This window comes from Aythya fuligula, chromosome Z (genome assembly GCF_009819795.1).
Source record: "Aythya fuligula isolate bAytFul2 chromosome Z, bAytFul2.pri, whole genome shotgun sequence".
In the NCBI taxonomy this organism is placed as follows: Eukaryota; Metazoa; Chordata; class Aves; order Anseriformes; family Anatidae; genus Aythya; species Aythya fuligula.
Genome location: NC_045593.1, coordinates 10,523,939 through 10,546,277, shown reverse-complemented (window position 1 = coordinate 10,546,277; position 22,339 = coordinate 10,523,939). Strand labels below are relative to the sequence as shown.

Here is a 22,339-nt window from a genome sequence, read left to right as displayed (position 1 = left end):
AGTGCAAAAATATTTTCAATGGTATCATTAAATCACAGATTAATGACAATCAACGTGGATCAGCCGCAGCATGGCCAACAGCAGCTTCAAGATCAGAACCAAATTGACTTGCTGCCCCTTCACCAGCACTCAAGAGTGAGTGCTTGCAGAGGGAGAATGTATTGTTCTCTCCCACACAAGCCATCTTGTCTGGTTTCATAGTGAGGAATGGTCTCAGCTACTTAAGGTAACAAAATGCTACAGGAAAATTGCAAGTATTAAATTATTAAAAAAAAAAAAAAACACAACAACAAAATACACACAACTAACGAAAGAATATTGAAGTGGAAAAAGAATACAGCAGCCATATTATTTGTCATGGCTCTAATGTTGTTCCCTTCCTTACCACGTCAGTCACAGTAGTCAAAGTATGACTTGTGGAGTTCAGCAGCTTACAGCACCCCCATGGTGATGCAGGATCCCCAGCAGCACACAGGGATTTATATTCTCCAAGACACACCATTTAGATCCAATGGCAGGGCAGCTACAGTCTGCTCCTCATGTGTTGTCTTAGCAGCTTTTTGCTCTAAGACCTTAAGCCTCTCTGCACTTGTTCAGTGATGCCCATGCTCACAGCAGCACATCCGTGGTCATAAATTTATTTGGGGTACATCTTCAGAGAAATTTGCTGCTGCTGTTTTAAGCAGACACCGAGGTGTCACATTGAGACACTGGTGTAATATCCGTGCAAGAACATTCTTTGGCAGCTCCACAGTGCATAAATTTAATGCTTTGCCAAGACCCCAAATCGTTCTTCTTCTCCCAATTTCCATACAGTTGGTTTGTTTCATAGTGTGATTATGTAGAGCCTTTTTAACATCTGCCAGCTTCAGAGGATAAAATCACAGTGCTGCATATCAACAAAACCCAGCATACCCAGCCTGCAATATAAAATAATTTATATACACAAAGCAGAATTTGCATCTTAAATAAGAAGAGATTGTCTCATTCTCTATGGTGTTTTACCCAGCTACTAAAAAATAAATAATTCACATCAGATTGATGGATTGTTTCCTGTACAGCACACGTGCGCTATCAGAGCTGACAAAGACAACATGAAAAAACCTTTTGTAATTAGTAAAAGAGAATTGTTGAACACTTGCACATATTGGCACAAGGCAGAAGAGAAAAGGGAACATTACACAGCTGAGCTCAGGTGCCTTCCTCTGTGGAACGGGACTCAGATTTCAACTTCACAAATTCCCTGGCAACCTCATCATTGGTTCTTTGAGAGAGGATCCTCAGGACTGTAAGTCCAGTCTCATCCATGTGAATCCTGCGCCCAAGAGGGCACCAGCAAGCACAGCTTCCTTTGTCCACTATATCTCTGAGCTGCATTACTGCTATCCCCAGTACTCGATCCTCTCGAGCAAAGCAGTAGTCCTTCACACAGACTTGGAGCTCGTAAGCGTCAGGGCCATCTTCATTCCCCAGTATGCTGAAAAACATACATGAGTTTACTTATAGCTTCTCAGAATATATCAATACCTTTAAAACAAACAAACAAACAAGAAGTCAGCAGCTGAGTAGAGTGCTAGATGAGTTCTACAAAACCCCAGACAGAGAAGTAAAACATATGGTATATGCATATTTTCGTTGTTTCGCTGTTGATAAGGACAACCTGGCTATTTAAAGAGAGAAAAGAAATGACCCTTTCCAACTTGCCTTTGCATACGTGTGTGTGTTAAACTGTGAAATGAACAGAGCAGAGAATATTAAAGCCATGCTAATAGATTTTCAACTCTGACAACTTTAAACAGTTCTGCTTCTGCTAAGTATTGCTTCATTTCAGTAATTAATATTTTAATTAGATGAAGTCTTTGTTAAAGATTCAAAACCTTCCATTAAAGCAACAGCTAATAGAAATACATCCCCAACCTTTTTGATGTTTCTAAAGCTAAAAGGCAAAGAAAAAAAGGCACAAAGATCTCTTCATTTGGAGGAAGCCTGCCTTTTCCCACATCAAATGAAAATTATGTGGCCGGTCCCTCTCCCCTGAGAAATTTACAGTCTTTTTGCTGGTCACCTCTTCTCTTATTCTGAGACTCACAGAGTGTTTGAGGGTGGAAGGGACCTCTGGAGATCAGCTGGTCCAATTCCCCCGCTCAAGCAGGGTCCCCTAGACTTACTCATTTTTACTGTACAGCTGGACGAAGACTAGTTTGTAGCTCCTTTTGTTGAGCCTTCCAAGAAGGAAGATGTTTTTGTAATAATGAAAGCCAAATAAGAAGAGATCAATACTCAGCGTTGAGAAAGGCTGCAACTGCTACCAGATCCAAGGGCTGTAACCTTGGAAACAAAGATGCACAAGTTCACAGAGCATGTCCCACAAGTCAAGTTGGGATAAAAAACACACATAGAGAATAAAAAACAAAATGCATAATGAACTTCTAGCCTCAACTCTATCAACAACAGATACAAAGCTCATTAAAATAATGTAGCATGGTCAAATATGCTGACAGCGCATAACGCTTTTCTGAAAGTGGCCAAAAGACTGCTTGTAAAGAACAAATATCACATCCCACCCACAGCAAAAACTCCCATAATCTAGCTTTTCCTGCCAAGACACCAAACACTGGGCCAAGCTGCTGGTTCAAGTGCTCCTTTGGGTCCTGAGCAGATTGTTTGTGGACACTGGAAAAAACTAACCGTCCTCTGCATCTAAACTTGCCAGATCAGATCCTCAGGCTATTTTTCACACTTACAAGTGAAAAGTTTCATTGTATTTGGGAGCCCAGTTGTTGCTCTTTGACTTTGTTGTGAACTTCCTCTTCTTGTCACTTTGATGGGGCCCAATCATGGTGATTTCGACGAAGGGACGGAACATGCCAGATGTCTGCCACTTCAGGTCGTTGGCTGCCACAACTGGAAAAGAGAGTCACAACCTGCTTTAGAATAAAAGCTCATTTGTTCCCATTGCTCCGGACATCTTTCCGATCTGATGTCCTTTCAGTTCTTTGTTTCAGAGGATCAAGTCCAACCCAAAACATGCAAGCCTCCCAACACATTATGGGCGGGATTATTCTGTAGTACAAATATGCGTTTGTTGTTTATTTTTTTTTCTTCATTTGTTTTGTTTTATTTTTTACTCCTCTGTAAGTTCTGTAAAGGGAATCTAACGCTTGGGACATCACATTGCTCTTGCCATATGCAGAGTCAAGAAAAACTGGTATTCATGCAGCACTGCCAGTTCAGTGCTTAACTCTAGATTGACTGTGGAGTGAGAAAAAACAGGGCATTTTGGTGGCTGATTTTGAAGTCTGTTGAAAAGAAAAATGAGACCGCAGGTAAGACAAACAAAGCATACGAGCTGTGGGTGGTTTCAGAAACCACAATTATTAGCTCTTTATTTCTCATTCTCTCTCAGGTCATTGCAGGAAAACACTGAAACATAGAAAATAGCTGTAAAAGTCAGCTTTTTCATTGCAGTATAGATTTATCCAGGAGAAGGAGGCCTGGAGAGCTGTTTATATATATCTTTAGAGGAAATTAAAGTAGTTAAATATGCTGTATTCATGCAAAGGAGATGAAGGAGGAAGAGGAAGCCTGAGATGAATCATTGCTTTGGTTATTTTCAGAGCAGCACTTTGGGGATCAATTTGGCCTTCAGGGTGGAGGAGAGGAGACACTGAACTCTTCCTGGCTCTGTGATTTCTTGGTTTACACTGAGCAATTTTGCAACATCACTCTGTCATGCTGCTGTGTTCTCTGCAGCACAAGCTAAACTGTGGGGTCTGGTGAGAGCCATCATCTGATTTTTGTTTACTTCATGTATCGTTGCCAATAAACAATGGAACTGTACATTGCCATGTCATTCACTGGCCTGGACAAGCTCATTTACTGTTCCTCTACATGTTTCTTATGTGAAACTGAAAAACAATTTTGGATTTACATCCTGCAAACTCACACAGCAATATAATGACTTCCAACTGGAAATTTGCCTTGATCCAATAACAGAGCCCAAGCACAACACATGCTTTGTCCTACCTTTCACTGTGACCTTGTGTTCACCAGTTCCTGGATGGGTATACAGGTCGATCTGTATGGACACTTCTCCCACAGGATCATCTACACCAGAGCCTGTTGAAGAAAATGGACACCCCCCATGCATACACAGATTATTGCTTATTGGCATCCATCTTTGCCATGTGGCCTCAGCAGACAATAGCATTTTCACAGGACACCTTCCATAGCTGGCTTTTCAGTGAGCCCTGATAATATAACATCAATGCAATTAACAACAGGCTTGCATGCCCAACAAGCATAAACACTAACTTTTTTTTTGCACTTCACCATAAGAATGACATCCTGTTGAGAATACCAGTAAGAATTTAAAAAGAATTTAAGCTACCTAAAACTTGACAACGGACCCTCAGAGAAAAATGATTTTTCCAGAGGTTCCTTCCAAGCAATTATAAATGCATGCAGGCATTCCAGTGGTGTGCATCAGCATTCCCACCAGCTCATGGAAGTAAGGACACAAATTAAAAAATATAAACCACAACAAAAAAAACATAGAAGTAGTTTAGGGAACAAAATAAAGAGACAGAGATATTAGTGATTTGCACTGAGCCATAGTGCAGTCTCACCCTCCAATAATGTCTCCATGCTGTACATCAGATCAAAGCTGTCATCCTGACTGCCCCCACCTGTTTCCCTTCAGAAGATAATGAGAATCCCTTAACTGTTGTTAGAAAGAAGCACCCAACTTGCATACTCATTTCTCTTCATCAGATAGGCAGGGAGAAAACGAAATGTAGTTTTCAAAGAGGAAAATGTAACGTAATAACAGCAGGAGAACATCACATGAACCTTACAATTCCTGTATGATGATGTTTTCAACATTTTCACTTTTAACCGTAATTATCATGCAATATGGGGAAATGACATTTATCTGGTTAGGAAAATCAAGATGTCATGTAAATTACAGAAGACTGCTTTGCAAAATGAAAATTAAGGTCTTTGATAAGATAGTGAGATTGATTTTACTCTCTCTTTGATAACTGTCAGATCTAAGGTTGGCAATTAGCAATGCAGTTGTAATTGGGATACCTACAGGGTAATTGGATACCTAAGAAGAGCAGCGTTATTTTGTTAATTTTGAGGCTGAGATGCATTATGAAGTGAAAGAATGGGTGTGTTTGATTGAAATTCAAGATAAGGAGCTTGAAAGATATCATTAAACAAACATTTTGATTAGATAGATCTAACATGTCAACTTTTACAAGAACAGTCTGCAGGCAGCAAAAACATTCATTTAAGAAAACAGGAGGTTGAGAGCTAATCTGTGCAATTCTCTGAAGAGAATTACTTGGCACAGAAGAACTGTAGGCAGTGAAAGTCACATTAATATAGGAGTAAAAGTATCTGTGCAAACATAACAATCTCAATTCATCATCTTAGGGGTAGGTTCTCATTCCTGACCTGAGCCCAACAGACAGCCTGTAGGCTGCAACATTTGTACATCATCTTGAATGTACTGTTTTATCTTCACTCAGTAGTGATGTGTTCCCTCTTTTCTGTATCTAAGTATAGAGCTTTAAAATCGGTAGGCTTAATTATTGACCTGACCCATCTGATGGTGCAGCAGTATATATATATATATATATATATATATATATATATATATATATGCATAACAACTTTATCAGGTTAAGCAATCTAATAAACATCAGCTGCCAAACACAGAGATTTTCATTTTACTGATCTTTAGTGGAATGAATGGGTTATGAATGAGACTGATGCTTCAGAGGAGTCTCAGCAGAACTATCCCATTATCCTTGAGGGAGACAAAATTTAGATTTTTTTTTTTTCTTCTACTTTCACTCTCATTTTTTTACACCAAGAGCTTGTTCTATTAACTGATATGTTTACAGAGACAACAAAGCTACTTAATAAATATCTGTAAACAGCCAGTGGAAATATTCTGATCACGTACAACTGTATTCATACACATGCTTGCACATTTAGTGGCAAGCAGATTTAAATCTAGACATGAAAGCTTCATTGGTGGTGTGATACTGGAAGGTGAAACTGCAGAACTGAGCTCGTGCAATGTCTTACAAACATATTTCACCTAAAACAACAAAAAGATTTAAGAGAGCAGAAAATAAATTGAGAGATGAAACACAACAAGACTTAATTTAGGGTTCTCTTAAACACCCAGACTTTTGGCTACCTTTCAAGACAGATGGTTCAAGCTCGGCCCCAGGTTTGAATGCATATCGTACATTACCACGTATTACAGTAGCCCAGCTCTGCAGACTATAAGCATGCAAGTCTAAGACTTGAAATAGCAATTCACAGCAATAAAGGGTAGGAAAACAAGTCCATAGCATCTCTCAAAATACAATCCATTTTCAAGACAGCTTTCACATCCCGTAAATAAATCTCAAGCTTCAGGACAGGCTCTCAGGCAGGGTACAGACTCCCACACCGTGCAACCCATGGCTCTGTCTGTGGGATGCAAGCATTCTGTGAAAGTTCACTTCTACAGGGAGCTACAGGGAATGGGTCTCTGGAAAAGGTTTCTGAGCACGGGCAAGATGACTTCAAAAGCAAGGCAGTTGGCTAATGTTGTTATGGTAACAACATTAGTCTCGAACATACCCTTATCAGGAAGAACGTCCTCATTAGCGGTAAACCTAATACCTTTCCCATCATGCACTAAGACATGAATTCAAAAGGCAAAAAGCAAGCAGGACAGAGAGAGAAGAGTGTGAATTACAATGCAATTAGTGGCGTCACTTAAACAAATGCAAGACAAATATTCTAGCTCTTAACAGACAAAATATCCTCTTAGATCTGCTGTACCAGCCCCAAGTCTGCAAGTAAGGGATTGTCTGGGATAAAACAATAACAGAATCTGTGCTGGCATAACTCAACGGCAAGCTCTGATCCAACTTTGCGGAACAAATGTTTAACAGCATTGTGCCACAGATGCCTGCTCAGTAAGATAGATAACTCACAAACTGGAAGGTGCAACTACTGAGCGATGGAGTAGGAGAGGCAAACATTCAGCATTTAAACAGCTTTGCATGCAGCTATTTCCTCACGTAGGCTTGCAGGAAGCTTGACTTAGGCAAAGGGAAAACATCAGTCAGAAAGAGCTCTATAAAGCAAATGTCAGCTGAAAATACTCGTGCTGTCTATTCTGTCCCTCCAATGCATGTGCAGATCTGCAGATCTCTTAAACTGTTCTATCAACTGTGGTTACTCAGAAGTTTATGCAAGTAACATCCTTTTCTAGCCCCAATCGCAGGAGCAAGTCATGCATTTCTCAGAGATACCCCATTGCTGACATTGCAGATATTAGGTGGTATAGCTCCAGTCCTTTGTTCCCCAAACAGGGCCCCAAACTCTCAAGCCTAGTAATGTAGATGATGCTGATTTGGACCAGCTCACTGGCTCACCATGCCCAGTACCTGTCCCTCAAAATAGATCAGACAAGACACAAATGTCATCGGTCAGCTGTGTGACATAACTGGTAGCTTTGTAATACATGCATCTTATATACCAAAACTAGAGCTTATTTTTTCTAAGATTCTTTAAAAAAAAATAAAACAAATGCACACTCTTCTGTAGCAACTCTGTACACTCCTACTGCTCTCAGATTACACTCATTTCTCTTTGTATAGCTGCTAAACGCTTGCCCTTACTGCAGTTTTACCGTCAATTTCATGTACTACATGAAACTGCTTTGTCATACTAGCTTCAAATTTGCCACTTTCCAACTTCAACAGAGCATCTTCTTCCTCTGACTTTAAACACCCACAACTCTGGAATGGAGCACAGAACAGCAGTGCTGCACATATCCTTACATACCAGCTCATCATGTCAATGTAATACAACCTAGTTAAAAAACTAGCTTCAATTCGTGGTCTGAGCATATCAGGGGAAGCATTTGCCATAGAATAGCAAAGATTGAAAATGCATGGTGTACACAAGCTCCCAGTTAAGAAGTATTTTGTATAACTCTAATAAGCAACAGGAAGACCCTGGAGTCCCTTGTTGTTGTAGTAGTCTTTGACCTGTCTGGCCACTGGATGTCATCATTGCTCTGCTGGGACGCAGTTATAGGACATTTCTCTCTAATGCAACACTGACTTGTAAGTTAACTTCTGCAGTTTAATGCAGTATGCTTCAACCTAAGCAAGTATATATTTATGCTGATGAAGGCAAGGATGACTCAGTTCCTAAAAAATACACTCAACAACTTTTCACTTTAAAACAAGCCTTGTATCTAAGAATTCACAGTGCTTTCTCCACTGGTTGAGGAATAGCAATACCAAGCAGCCTCACTCACACACCAGGGAAGTGTGTGTTGGCTAGGGAGTGCTTTCCCCTTGATTTCAGGGCTTAGTGCATCAATACCCTGGCAGAGTTTGTATGATCTGTGGGGTCATCAGCTCGCATAGGCTTGGGAGGATTGAAGGAAACACTATCCCCCAAACAAAAAGATTGCAGAAAGACACCCTCCATGGAGTTTTATTTTTGTTGCTGAGATGTAATAGCCCAATGCTTCTATCTATACAGCCTGAAAACTTAGATCATTTTCAGTTTTGACCTAACTTATATTAGGTATCTGTCCCCTTTTCCCTGAGATTCACAGGCAGCCAGTGGAGGACCCTGACTGTAGGTTAAACTATTCTCTACAATGGTCTGGAGACACTTCTATGAAAGCAATGGAAGATGAAGGCAATTAACTATTTACCACTTCTCAGTCAATGAAATAGCACCATTATTGTGACTTCTCAGAGAAAAACAAAGGACTCCAGTGACCCATCCCAGCAGCATACTAAAATGTTGTGGTGCCTTGCAATCATCCAGCTAGTATACATCCTGTACTGACTGCAAACAAAAAGCCAGTGCTGTCCTTACTCCTGTAAGAGACTCTTCCCTTTACAGGCAGCATGTAGCTCTGACTCATCACATTGCTGTCAATCAGCATTAGTCAAAACCACATGTGCTACTGGCAACTGGCTTGTGACATAGGCACCAAATAGTTTCTGCAGTGATGTCTTGCTGAAATGGTCTCTCACACCACCGCCTAAGTCTCAGTACAGTACCTTCACATCTCACTTTGTCTAAGCCACCCACCCACATTAATTCATGAAACGTGACTGTTACATGAGAACTGCAGAAAAAAAAAAAGACCACAAACCCCCTCAGGACTTGTTTCACATATTTCTGTTCTCTCAAAATGTAGATGTTGAGGAGGAAATAACCCATTTTCCCTCTTTACTAGTTTCAAAAGCTCTGAGCTGTCACATTTCCAGAAATCTTACTGCCAAAAGCATTCTACAAACTGGCAGCACAAGACAGAGCACAGGCAAACAGAGCAGATAGCTCCATTCAACGTTGTCAACAACACAGAAGTCTCACCCTGAGCTGTCTGAGTCTGGACAAAGGTTTTGATGAGAGTGTCTGTGGTCTGAGTGTAGAGAGAGAGAGCATAGCGCAGTGATTGCAGGTCCGGACTCTTCTCCAAGAAAGTTTTCTTCAGACCATTCCCACCAGCATGGAAATATTGCTAAAAGTAAAAAAGAAACAGGAAAAATACTGAGGAAGAATCACAATGAGCAACCAATATTTACAGTCCACTGTATGCACAGACTGGGAAGGGCAAAATTCACAACACAGTTTCTGTACTTGAAGCCCAGCTCTAGGCAGACCAGCTGATACCAACTGCTAATGGCTTTCCTATTCCAAAACTCTTAAACTTAAGTATGCTGACTACCTACCTGTTGTTACACCTAGTATCTTACTAGCTGTATCAACAGCAGCAGACTCCTGCCATCTCCTAAACTGGGACAGGCACTATCCTCCCAAAGAGCACTGGGTATGTGGAGCAAGGGAATGACAGAGAAAGAAGTGGGATCACTTACTTTGATAGTATCCAGTGCTAGATCCAAAACTGCACACTGCTTTGGAGTGAGACTCCTAGTTTCTTCTCTCACCATATGATCCTGCAAACAATCATTATAATTGGTATTAGTATTCCATCAGACACTAAAGGAAAAGGAGTTCCCAGTATCACCTCTTTCTTTGGATTCATGCTGTGGCTACTTAACGGAATCTCAGAATTGTTCATTATGGCTTAACTTGAAAATAAACACACTTGTAGGCAGAGAAAAATAAAGAAAAGAATGTATAAAGATAAGAGATTGATTTCAAAATCAGTGTGTCTCTAAGAAAATACAAACAGCAGTCTACTTGCTACCCCTGCCATTTTACAGCATCCACAATAAAACTCTCAAAACACCCCCCAAAGCAAGTAATTCTGAGAATCAGATATTAGGCAAAGTTGTTAGATGCTTTTTGTGGATTTTATTTCTTCCATCTACAAAGGTCAATACTTTATCATATCACTAGTGTAAAGGGAGCAAAACAAACAAGCAATATGGTTTAGAAAATTACTTTGCTAAAAGAAAAAGTTGTCTCTTTGGGAAGAAATTCCCTTCTCTACGGTAGGCGTATATCCCTGTTAGGTTCCTACCTGGCTATCATACTTTGGTATTTCACTAAGCTCTTCTCTGATGCTTAGCCTAGGTCTCAGAGAACGCCTGAACATTTTAGGAAGTGAAAGCTTTGGACAAACCCAGATTCTAACTATTTGGTCTGCTGGAGGATCAGATCAGCTGGCTGCAGCCTGGATATTGAGGCATTCTTGAAAAATACGCAGGCAAATCAGGCAAAGGCTTCTTATCCCTGCTTTGATATGAGATACTTCCCAGGAGATATGTCCACTGAATAGTCTCTGAGCACAGCAAGCCCAGTGTGAGGCATCGTGTGTGTTTCACACTGATAAGCCTGCTGGCCATCTTGCAGCCTAGTGATTCCTCACATCGCATGGTGGTGTTCCCATTCATTTCCACCATGCTCTGTCCCCTGTAGCCTGATGGAGATGGGGCTTACTGCAGTCTAGGAGCAGCACTAGGCACATGCAATGCTTTTCAGACATCAAGCCAGCACCTTTGCATGGGGCTGCATTAAACTACACAGAAGATGCTGCTCGAGTCAGCACTACTTCAGACAAGTTTGCTTTCTTGAGAAGCAGAGATGCCTCAACATGCCTCTTTTTCCTATTCAGACTGGTCCTGGCCTGGGAAGCTACAAGCAGCAGCTGCACATTTGGTAAGATGCAAAGCATCTTCTGTTGCAACAAGCAGGGAGCAAGAGCTCTCCTCCCTCTTCTTCATGAACTGGGAGTAATTCAATTGAAGATGATGTGGCTTCACACTTCGGTACACAGAGGGTAAAACATTCTTTCTCTGTCTGACAGTCAGATTAAGCGCACAATCAGCCAGTGCCCAAGGCCACTTCAGGGGAGAGGCCTATTTTGTCAGGGTAGCTGTGCCCCCAAGGCAGAGGGGCTTTCATGTCTGTTGAAATAAATTTCTTGGTCTGCATGCCAGATTACCCATTCTGCAAGAGAAACCAGGTGGTCAGCATATTTCTCTTAAACATCTAAATAGCTCACTCACTCCTGCTCTGAGTGGTCACACAAACTGTGTCCGTGGTGTTGCTGCACAGCAAGACACCATTGCTTTCCAGAGAGTTTCCCGGTGTCATTTACTTCAACACATTGTGTAAAAATACCCCCGAGATTGGACTGGTAATACTTGCACCTACACACAGAAGAGCCCACGACTGTCATTCCCCTGTGTACGTGCCCTCTGCTCATCCCACACTGTTCCTATAAAGGACTGTACAGTGTGCTACCTTGCAGTTTCCAGATTGCAAGCCACAAATATTTACATCAATTCATTACGTAACTGCAAGTGGAAGTCATCAAAATCTTTTCCTGGTCTCTCACATTCATCTTTGTATTCTACACAGGTACTCTCAGAAAAATCTGCACAGTTGGAGCTTGGCTGGTTACCCTCGGGGCAGTACAAAGGAGAAGAGGCTGCTGCTCCATGCTCCAGCTTCTGGCTCTGCAGGGCAGGCAGCAGGAGCAGACTGTTTGCACTAAAGCAAACCAAGCAGAAGGAGCTTGATAATAAATGGGAGGCAGATATCTGGCACCAAGGTGCTAGTTTTATGGTTGGTTTTCCAAGCGTTTTAAAATGCACTGGGAAATTGATTTGTCATCAGGACAAGAGCCTGTGCTCATCAGGTCTGTCAGGTTCAGTTTTCAGCTGAGTTACCTGATTCACTAGCACTCTTTTCCTACCATTCTATTTCAGACAAATAAAGGCTTCAAATCCATGTTGTAATTTTCCCAGGCTTTTAGTGAAATGCACAGGAGAGGGGCTCTGAAGAGCTATTTATTCATGCTTTCCCCATTAGCTTGTACATGCCTGTAAAAACAAAAGGACCAAAAAAAACCACCCTTGATGCTTACACAAACCCAAACAATTTACACTCTCGTAACACCCTTACTCTTCTGGAAATTTTTGGACAGTGTCAGTTCACACCATCTGTTTGAGCTAACGGTCCCCAGAATTCAGGTAGTAGAGTGCTTTCACACTTGCATAGAGCTTTGTTGCCACATATAAAATCTTGTGCACCTGTGCTGCTTTCATCCTATATGTGGATATGCAAATAAAGTTTGAAAATACACCAAGGCTTGCCTGATTTCCATGCGTACATGCATTTCTAAAAATGCAGTCCAGAGATAGCAAGGTTAAGCTTTACAGTAACTGAACTGAAGACAAGCTGCTGCTGGGGTTGGCCTTGATCTGACCAGTGTAAATGGAAAAAGGCAAAGCTTCCAACTCATTCCTGGCAAAAGGCACTTTGTATATTTTAAGAAATTCCAGTAAAGAAAGAATAGGGAGGAAGTAAAAGATAACAGTGAATGTCACTGACTAAGTCCGAGAACACAAGAAATTCACAGGAACTCTCAGTTGTCTGTGTAAACTTGACCTCATGACCTGGGAGGAGTTACAGGGAAAATTCAGAGTTCATCCTTTGAATACAGATGTGCACAATGAGGGCAGGGATGGCTTCTCCTTCAAATGTCAGGTACCCTTTGCTGTTTTTCAAAGGGAAGGGGACACTCACAGAAAGATGGAGTCATAGTTGGAGTCTGTGGTCCAGCTCCCACTCTTCCAGTCTGGTTACAAAGAGCCTCTCTCCCCTTTTCTACCATGGAAGTGACATGAAGCATTGTAAGCACAGGAAACAGAGGAAGTGGTGCAATCCTCTAGAGCCACCATGTCACCAGGGAGGACAGCCTGGCTGTGGGAGTGCACAGGGCCATCACCAGCACTAGTGACAGATGACAGCTATTCCCCTTGGGAGCCACACTTGAACGGTTCACGTTATGCCATGGTTAACTGTTGTGTTGCAGCCTCAAAATGTAGCTGGAAAAAAGCACGTGCATCTAACAAGACATGTCCAGATCCCTACAAGGACTTCTAATAAGCACTACCTTAAATGAATTGTGTACTGCCCTGAATCATAACTGTGCATGTAAAACATGTCTGCTGGGCAAGGGAAATAGATAGCTATGTAAGGACAACTGCAATAAGTGCACAAGACAGAAAATATCATGGGAAGAGATGAACGTCTTCTGAAATTGCACTAATCACTTAGAATAATGCCTTTGGCCATGAGAAACTTTCCCTGATCATCCCCCAAGACAGAGTTCACTTTTGTCGCCATCTTCCTTGCTGCACAATTTGTGCACTGTGACGCTTCTGATTTAGGCCTCTTCTTGCACAACACCTCCTTTGTAGCACAAGTCAAACCACAGTCTGAATGCAAACCAGCAATTTGAATGTTGTAAAGCATCACTATTTTCATACCACTCCTGTCGTGACCAGTGAATTAATGCTTGATTGACTTATGATGAGGTGGCGTGCACTTAGTAATGCTCGTGTCATGCACTGTCACGTCACGCAGTGTCAAAACACATCAACATAGCCTTCATGCTAAATGCCAGCTTGCCTGTAAAGGGAGCCCACGCAGAAGGAATTTACAGACACAGGCTCTGTACCATAAGCAGCAGTTATTTTTGTAACAGTTCTTATAATTCATCAATAGCTAGCACAAGCATCTTTCCAACCAGTATCTTGTTATCAGGATCACATAAGGGACTCCCTTTTATAAAAGGGGATACAGAGGAACTGGCCAGATATCAATATCTCTACTTTTTTAATTTCTAATAGATATACCAAACAGATCACTGTATCTATGGAAGAAATAAACTGCTTTGATGATTAAACCCACAATAAAATTTAGCACTTCATTTCAACACAATACTAATGTTAGCAGAATGAATTTAAAAGCACATTTAATGCATTTAAAAGCAATTCATTATAATTGCATTCAGCCACAGACCACAGGAAGCAAAAGCCATGCTATGCACTACTACACTTCTACAGTTAAACACAAGGGCACAAACACAAGCCATGCATAACAATACCTTCAACTTTGACAAGTGTCCCAGTTCCTTAGCAGCACTGAAAATCAACTGTGTGCCCTATGATTGTAAAAAGTTAGAGAAGAAAGGAGGGAAAAAACATTATACACAACCTTTGCATATTTTTCCTTTCAGCAAGTCAAGTCAGTTCACAGACAGAACTTTACATAACCACTGCAAGGCCAGTCACAACAACTTGTCTCCTTGCCAAATTATTACCTAGTGTAAAATGTGGCATTTCTGTATATACCAAATCCAGAGTTGTTTAAAAGCACAGTATCCTGCTAGCTTTCTTCCTCTTGCTTGCAGTGGCCACCTACCCAGAGGGGATGCACCCTCAAAGAGCTTGCACAGGCTGGGGGTGAAGGCAGCATACTGGCCTTCATCCCCAGGTACTCCTCTAGATTTCAAGTCAAGTCCAAATACACGTGAATAAATAAATACTGGGTAAGACTGTCCAAAGCAAAGAACACACAACTGATGACAATCTCTCTGTGGAAGTAGAGAACAATCAACAGGGTAGGAGTAAGCACAGCTCAGGTCAGAAACAATTGGATCTGAGCAGTCTTCAGGTGAGACAATGGTGAATGAAATCCAGTATATATAACAGCATCACTTCTACACATCAAAAGCTTGGCCACGGCTCTTCTTCCCCCACTGTGGCTTATCGATGCTGTATGACCAATGAAGAAACAAAAAGGGACAATAAATCCGTATGACAGAATTTTTTTCTTCAAGCCACTTACACACTAGAATAAAGGATTCTTATTATATATTCTTACAAATACTTTCCCTGTAATGGTTACAACAAAAATATTTTTCCTTTTTCACACCACAGCATTTCTCTCCTGTGTAATACTCCTTTTGCCTGGGGACTTAAGCCCAAAATTAAGTGAGAAGAAAAAAACAACCAGTGTAATTTCTCTTGCCTCTCCTCCCAGAGACATTTTATGGGGCGCACTGGAATTTATTTTCTTCCACTTTGCTCTCTTTCTTTGATCTACACTTGACTTTTTATTCAAAAAGTCACAACTGTCTATTACTCCACTCGGAATAAAACCCCAGCCTACTGTAATTCTGGCTACGAATTGTTCATCCATCATATTGTGAAACTTTGCTCTCTGCTTCAGCCCTCTACACAAAAAGCTATGGGCTCATCCTACTTAAATGTCACTTCCATTATTGTCTCAGGAAAGCTTTAGGTATGTCAGGGGAGATGTTCTCTCAGACACGATCTTTGGCTCTCCTCACTTGCAATCAGTCATTAGGGGCTAGCAGTAGAAGTAGGTGTAAATGCCACCACAGGTACCACTTAAAAAAGGCATGGGGGATGTCCCAGCTGAATGCCTGAAATAAGATTTCAGGGACAATCAGACACGCTGCTGGGTGGCACTTTCCACCCAGCAGGGTCTTTCTGCTCAGGAAAACACTTGGGAGAAGATACAGATTGTCATCTTTGGGGACTGCTTGTTGGCTCCATAAGGACCACATTTTCCCGAAGGTCTCCAATAAATGTAGTTCTTTCTACAGTCCTCCTTCGCTTTCCTCTACTATCCCTTCTTATCTCAATAGCCTTTCATCCTCCTACTTAACCACAACTGCCTATCAACATTGCTCATCCCTAAATCCCTGAAATGTTAACATGGCAAGATGCGAGACCAGAATTATTATATTGTCCTTTGCCCCTGACTGTGGCACTTAGCTTGTTTTCTTTGCTGCATTCTTCAGTATTTACTCATCTGTTGCCTTTTAACTCAGCACTCTGTGGAGAAGGAACAATATATTTGCAGAGATGACCCCGTGAACTAGGTTCTACTGCAGAAATCTTTGTTAAGAACATTTTTATATTTTTTCGTTGGATTAAAAGTTAAGATCAGCCCCACTGATGCACTTCCCTGAGTAGAAAAGCATCTTTATACCTGTCACTAGAAGTTGCAGCTATCATTGTACAGAAGAAAAGCAGAGGCAGTTTACAGCTTGTTAGAGTAATAGTGGGAAGACTGAGCTGCTCGAGGGACGCTGGACATCCTTTCCCCATTACAACAGCAATCCAGAAGTGAACTTCTAGATGAGATACTTTTTCTTTAGCTTCTGAAATTGCTCAAACTGAAAGACTCTGTGACCTGAAATCAGATAACATCTTAATTTGCTCTATCCATAACCATTACCTAACCCTCATTGTTCCTCAACCTTTTGTGTCTGAATAGAAATCAATACAGAATGAACATTATTGACTTCATAGATAAACAAAAGCTCTTGAAAACTGATTAAATTCACAACTCTTAAGGGAAAAAAAAAAAAAAAAAAGCAGGCATAGATAATCATCTAAAAAGAAAAGCTTATAAAATGAGACTGGGAGCTTCACTTGCTGCCAGTACCTAGTGGACAGTATAAAATATTACAACTCTCTAAATACTGAAAGAGTTTAAAATCTTATGTATTTACAGCAAGCAAATAGGGCAATTATTGAATTCCAGGAGCAACGAAGAGAGATTTCACTGTGAGCCACACCAAATAATCCAAGGGACATGGATTCAGCCAATGTTTTGGTACCCAACAGTGAATGCTGTCAGATGCACCTGGTGTTCTGTGTGATTGATCATACAGCTTGCTTGACTTACAAGTCTTAAAACATGATTCTCAAGCCTGGTGACCAAGCAGAAAAAAAAAAAAAAAAACACTTTTTTTTTTTTCCTAAACTAGACTTTGAAAAAATCAAGTGTGCATCCTCAAAACACACTAACATTAATATTTCTTGATTCAGGATCTTCAGCCTTCATTGGACTTTTTTTTCCCCCCCCTATATATACATACACACATTTGAACAACATTAACTAGCCTAGGCACATAGCCTCCCTGCCACAGGCTTCAAAGGAGGGCAGGTCAGTAACACTGAGCAATACCCAGTGACGTGATACACTTCAAAGAACAAAGCTGATAACTGCTCTTCAGTTCTTCTTGCCCATTTTTCTAATCCTCATCAATCAGTGCCAATCTCTGTCACTGTGTCTGCAAGGAGAAGTTATTTTACTGTTATACGGAGTTTGTCATCGATGTTGGTAACGCCTGATGAAAATCTGGACACCTCCTTTCTTTGCCAAGCAGCATTCTTGTAAACAAGATTCTCAAAAAGTTATTTATTCATGGAAAACATTACAAAGCTTTACAGACAGCATTTATTCCAGGGCAGCTCTAGGGAATTAAAACAACTACACTCACATATTGTGTCATTTTGAGAAAAACTGCCCACAATAGAATTAAAATTTTAAGGATTGAAGATGAAGGAAAATTAAGACCTTTCTATAAACTGTTTCTACCTAGGTCTGTGGCAAACACAGCTGAAAAGGGGACAGACTTTGGACAGTGCTGGTTTGCCTGGTTCTTTCCATGACAATAATTATACCTTCCTAAACTTTTTGGAAACCTGAAAAACATCTGTAGACTGCAACATGGAGGTATTAAATTCAGTGTTAAAGGTATGAATTTGTTTTTCCCCAGCAAAAGCATTTGGAGAAGGACCATCAGCTGACTCAAGTATAATTGCTAGAAGCCAGAAATGTACTGATTTATATTCCAGGAGACTCAAACTCTTATAGTTTAACTGTTCTACTGCTTAGTTGACAAAGTTAAGAAACAAAAGTCTACTGCAAATCTTTTGAATTGCAGCCCTATTTTGGAAAATGTATTATTACTCAGACTTATTTTCTGAGACACAAAAGTGCAAGGAAGTTTTATGTGGTATTGTACATTCCTTTCTCAAATCTTTTGAATTCATACATTCAACAACAATGGAATCTGATCCTTTATTAGCAGCATTTAAGATAATTCAAAAGAAGTCATCATTTGCTACCATCCATTAAAAATTAGACTTTTTGAATGTGTCATGGTATATTAAACACTGAAAACATAAGCTTAAAAGTGGGAATGAAAAAGGGACAGTAATTTCCTCTAGGTACAGAGATCTGAGCATGTGTACAGTTCACAAACCATTGTTTCAGTGAAGACTAAGAAAACTCTCTCCTCATCACAAAGGCAGTCTTGTAATTTTTTTCTTTTTTTAGCCCCCAGCTAGCAAAAGGGAGAGATTTAAACTAACACAAGTTAAGAAAGGTTTCAGAAAACCTCTCACAGACATACTCTCCACTGGAGTATTGCTCTGGATTAGCGTTGCTCGGAGAAAAGCCTAATGAACAGCCCGTTTGGAAGTCACGTGTAAAATCTGTCCGCAGCTTAAACCAATTTTGTTCTTATTCTGGGCCATGTTCTCATTTAGTGAAGAAAAGTCTGATGAGGAGAAAAAAGCACAGCAGGAGCAAGCACAAATGGAGCCTTACATGAATGGCTGCAGTGTACTGTGTGAAGTAAATAAAGGAGAGGCTGTGGAGGAATCGGTTGTACGAGAATTAATCAACTCTTCACTGACCTGGGCAGCCACTGATGAAATACTATAGTCCCATGTTAAGCAGGGAGGGAGAAATAAATATATACATCTAACTCATTAATATCCCCAAGTGCTGTGCACTGAACCCCAAAATAAGGATTCTCAGAGAGCTATGTTTGCATGTCCACTCATCCAAGGCAAAGTGTGTTCAATTAAATGTTGATCTTTACTTAAAACAAGTGAAGCATGAACTGCTCTGTGAATTACTGGAGATCATGTTGCTACTAATCTCACAACACACAGCCAGTCAATACTCAGACAGGTAGCAGCCAGTCATCTGAAAGTTATTAAGGCACCAGCGTCTCATGTCATCAGTATCAGGCCATAAAACTGCCCAAACCCCAGTGCATCGTTCACTGGCAGTACCTGACTGCTGTCTCATCTCAGTCCCACCCTACACAAAATCTTCCAGAAGCAGCAGAGAGCAGAAGGGGAAAGTTCAGGTTTTTCTTCCTTGGGTAATGTTGGCTGAACTCATTTATGTGAAATTGACTGTACTGCAGAAAATCTGATATTAAAGCACTGCACAATGACTGAGTCAAGCAAAGTTAGACTTTGTGCAGCGTGTAGAGAGCATTCCATGAAGGCAATGAGGGCTACGAAGCTGGTGAAGGGCCTGGACCACAAGTCCTGTGAGGAGTGGCTAAGAAAACTGGGGTTGTTTAGTCGTTCAGGGGAGACCTTACTGCTCTCTACAGCTGCCTGAAAGGAAGGTTTGGGGAGCTCGGGGTTGGCCTCTTCTCACAGGTAAATAGCGATAAGACAAGAGGGAATGGCCTCAGGTACTCCAGGGGAGGTTCAGGTTGGAAATGAGGAGACATTTCTTCTCAAAAAGAGCAGTCAGGCACTGGGATGGGTTGTCCAGGCAGGTGGTGGAGTCACTGTCCCTGGGGGTGTTCAAGGAAAGGTTGGATGTGGTGCTTAGGGACATGGTTTAGTGGGTGACATTGGGAGTAGGGGAATGGTTGGACCAGATGATCCTGGAAGTCTTTTCCAACCCTACTGATTGTATCATTCTATGATTCTACTAGAGTATGCATTCCATGAGCACCATCAAAAACACTTCCACGTCTCCAGCAAGTTTACACAAAGGAGAGAAATTAAACATTCCAGAAAAGGGACACTTTTCTACCATCAATATCCCCTGCATCTTAAAGGCTGCAGAGAATTTTTAGGAGGGATGCCATCCCACTGTGGTCCATTGAACACTCAGAGGTAGCACCTGGCTTTCTCTTGCTGAGGACAGGGAGGAAAGCCTCCTCACTGTGATATAATTTATTATACAGCTAAAAATCCGGCCATGAACATTTTAGATTATCTCAGAAAACTGAAGGTGCACATCATTACATAAAAAGAGCTTCTCAATTTGAAGCTGAAGTGCTGGCAACATGAAACTATTTGTAAAAAAATAAAAAATAAAAAAATTGCTTATAGCAACATCCTACAGGTTGGAAGAATTGCCTGATCACAGTTCTTGCCTTTTTCATGACACAAACGCTGAATCACACTCTGCCTTTAAAACTCAAAACTAGCCACAATAATGCTCAAGCAGCTCCTCCCTGGTTCTCCGAGGCCCTTGATCTAAATACTTACAATTCTGAAGGGTCATAATAATGCTTCACTTACATGATGCATTTTAGCACCTGACCCCATCAAAAATTACTTTTTACAGCAGTTCAACAAAGGGAAATCATTTTTTTTCCTCCTTAATGAATTAAAAGGGGAAATAGAAATAATCACTCAAAATCTGAGCTCAGAGCAAGCAATCTTAAGAAAATTTAAACCTCACACTAATTTGGTGCTTAGGAGGCATGACAGCACACTGTCTCAGTGATTCTGTTTAGTTTGTCATTATCAAGGTCAGAGGCAAAGGCCTTCCCTCTCTCAAAGCAAGAAATACCTAGTGCAAATTGCAGGTTAGCATCACTTCTCTATATGCTGCAACCCAAGAAGTCCACTCAAATTATGTAGGCAAGTGCTGAATAGTGAAAACTACTATTGTCCTACCCACAACTGGGATGAAATAAATCAGCATAAATTAGCCACAGACCACAAGTTCACTCCAACATAGATGAAAAGAAGTTCTGGATCATCTCCAGATAATGAGGTTGTAGTCCAAACTTCACGCTGCCTACAACTGAGTGTCATCCCCCAGAGCAGCTGGGCATGCATGACTGACATTTAATCAGTTTCCGTGGTTTCTCAAAAGTAGGAAAGAGGTTAATCTTTCATTGTTAAAAATGTCACTACATTCATGACACACATTCATCCAGCACATCCACACAGCTGAACGATTATATGAAAAAGACTGCCTTTGAAGGCAAACTATCTGGACATGCTTCCAACTCCCCAACACCAGACACACAGAAAGCATGCCAACCCATATTGATGTTAAAACCTTATGGAAGATGTCATTAAAAAGGAAGCCCAAATTAACCACATCTATACAGAACACCTGACCAACACATGACAATAATTAGGCAAAAGTATTTACAGGCATTGATCTAATGCCAAGAAGCCATCACTAACTACCAAATAAGCCCTTAAAACCAGCTTTCTCTAAGGGACTGCAAATCCCTAATCAATGTGATTTGATATACCTGACGGCAACTCCTTTTAGATCATGGATTTTCTTTCTTTCTTTTTTTTTCTTTTTTTCAAAAAAGAGTGTGCTTTCTGTCTTGCAACCCCACTATAAATAGAGCTGCTCTCTTACTTTACTGGATATATTTTTCCATCCTAGAGCAGGCTACATGCAGTCAAATTTACCTGGACAGATGACTCATTAGGCCAAAGAGCTGAGTTACACAGGGAATGGCAACACATTCTGCTATGAGTCAGGTAGGAGAAAATGCTTTACCGTATGGTCTGTAAGAGGAGGCAGCACAATCAGCTTCTCCATGGTATTCATTACCACCCTCCAGAGCTCTTTCAGCACCCGTTTCAACACTGTCTTTTCACACACAGTCGCAAACAGCGTCAGGCTGTAAGGAGAGAGCAGCAAGAACTGAGCAAATTCAAAGAATGCTATTTGCAAGGAAAAAGGAGATGTGTATGGCAGAATCAATGCCCCATCCAAAGCAGCTTCTCATAATGATTGCTTTAAGGGTAAAAAGAAATCTTCCTTTTTCATACAGTATGGTCTTCCTACCTCCTGGGAGTTCTAGTGTTGAAGACCTTTGGATTATTGACATTTCTGATCTCAGTTATTTCTATTGACCTGTGGATTATGGAAGATATCACTAGGTTATGGTGGTTGGGAATACTCCAAATAAGAACAGATACCACTCAGCTGGTTCCATTTAAGATACTTCCCACTGTATGGGGCTTACACAATATATAAGAAAAATTACAAATACAGAATAATGGTTTCATATCTTCAGGGGTTCATTATACTGTTCTTTGCTGAATACCTAAATGAATACTTTGCAGACTGTTATACAGAAGTTCCTGCAAATGCACAGCCTCTGATAGCTGTAGAAGTC

The 22,339-nt window shown here is 40.9% G+C and overlaps 1 protein-coding gene across 7 annotated transcripts in view; it reads right to left on the bottom strand.

The window, feature by feature from the left end:
- Positions 1 to 288: 288 nt before the first annotated feature.
- Positions 289 to 22,339, bottom strand: part of UNC13B (unc-13 homolog B) — a 212,908-nt gene continuing 190,857 nt past the window's right edge. For 4 of the 7 annotated variants that reach the window (XM_032205600.1, XM_032205601.1, XM_032205602.1 and 1 more), the window contains 8 exons: positions 21,715 to 21,838; positions 14,417 to 14,473; positions 9,927 to 10,007; positions 9,424 to 9,571; positions 6,649 to 6,705; positions 4,027 to 4,119; positions 2,745 to 2,904; positions 289 to 1,477 (listed from right to left, as the gene is read on the bottom strand). In XM_032205600.1, coding sequence (XP_032061491.1) covers positions 1,192 to 1,477; positions 2,745 to 2,904; positions 4,027 to 4,119; positions 6,649 to 6,705; positions 9,424 to 9,571; positions 9,927 to 10,007; positions 14,417 to 14,473; positions 21,715 to 21,838 — 1,006 coding nt within the window. In that variant the 3' untranslated portion in view covers positions 289 to 1,191. The remainder of the gene's footprint in view (positions 1,478 to 2,744; positions 2,905 to 4,026; positions 4,120 to 6,648; positions 6,706 to 9,423; positions 9,572 to 9,926; positions 10,008 to 14,416; positions 14,474 to 21,714; positions 21,839 to 22,339) is intronic. The other 3 variants (XM_032205604.1, XM_032205605.1, XM_032205606.1) reach the window with 1 other exon arrangement.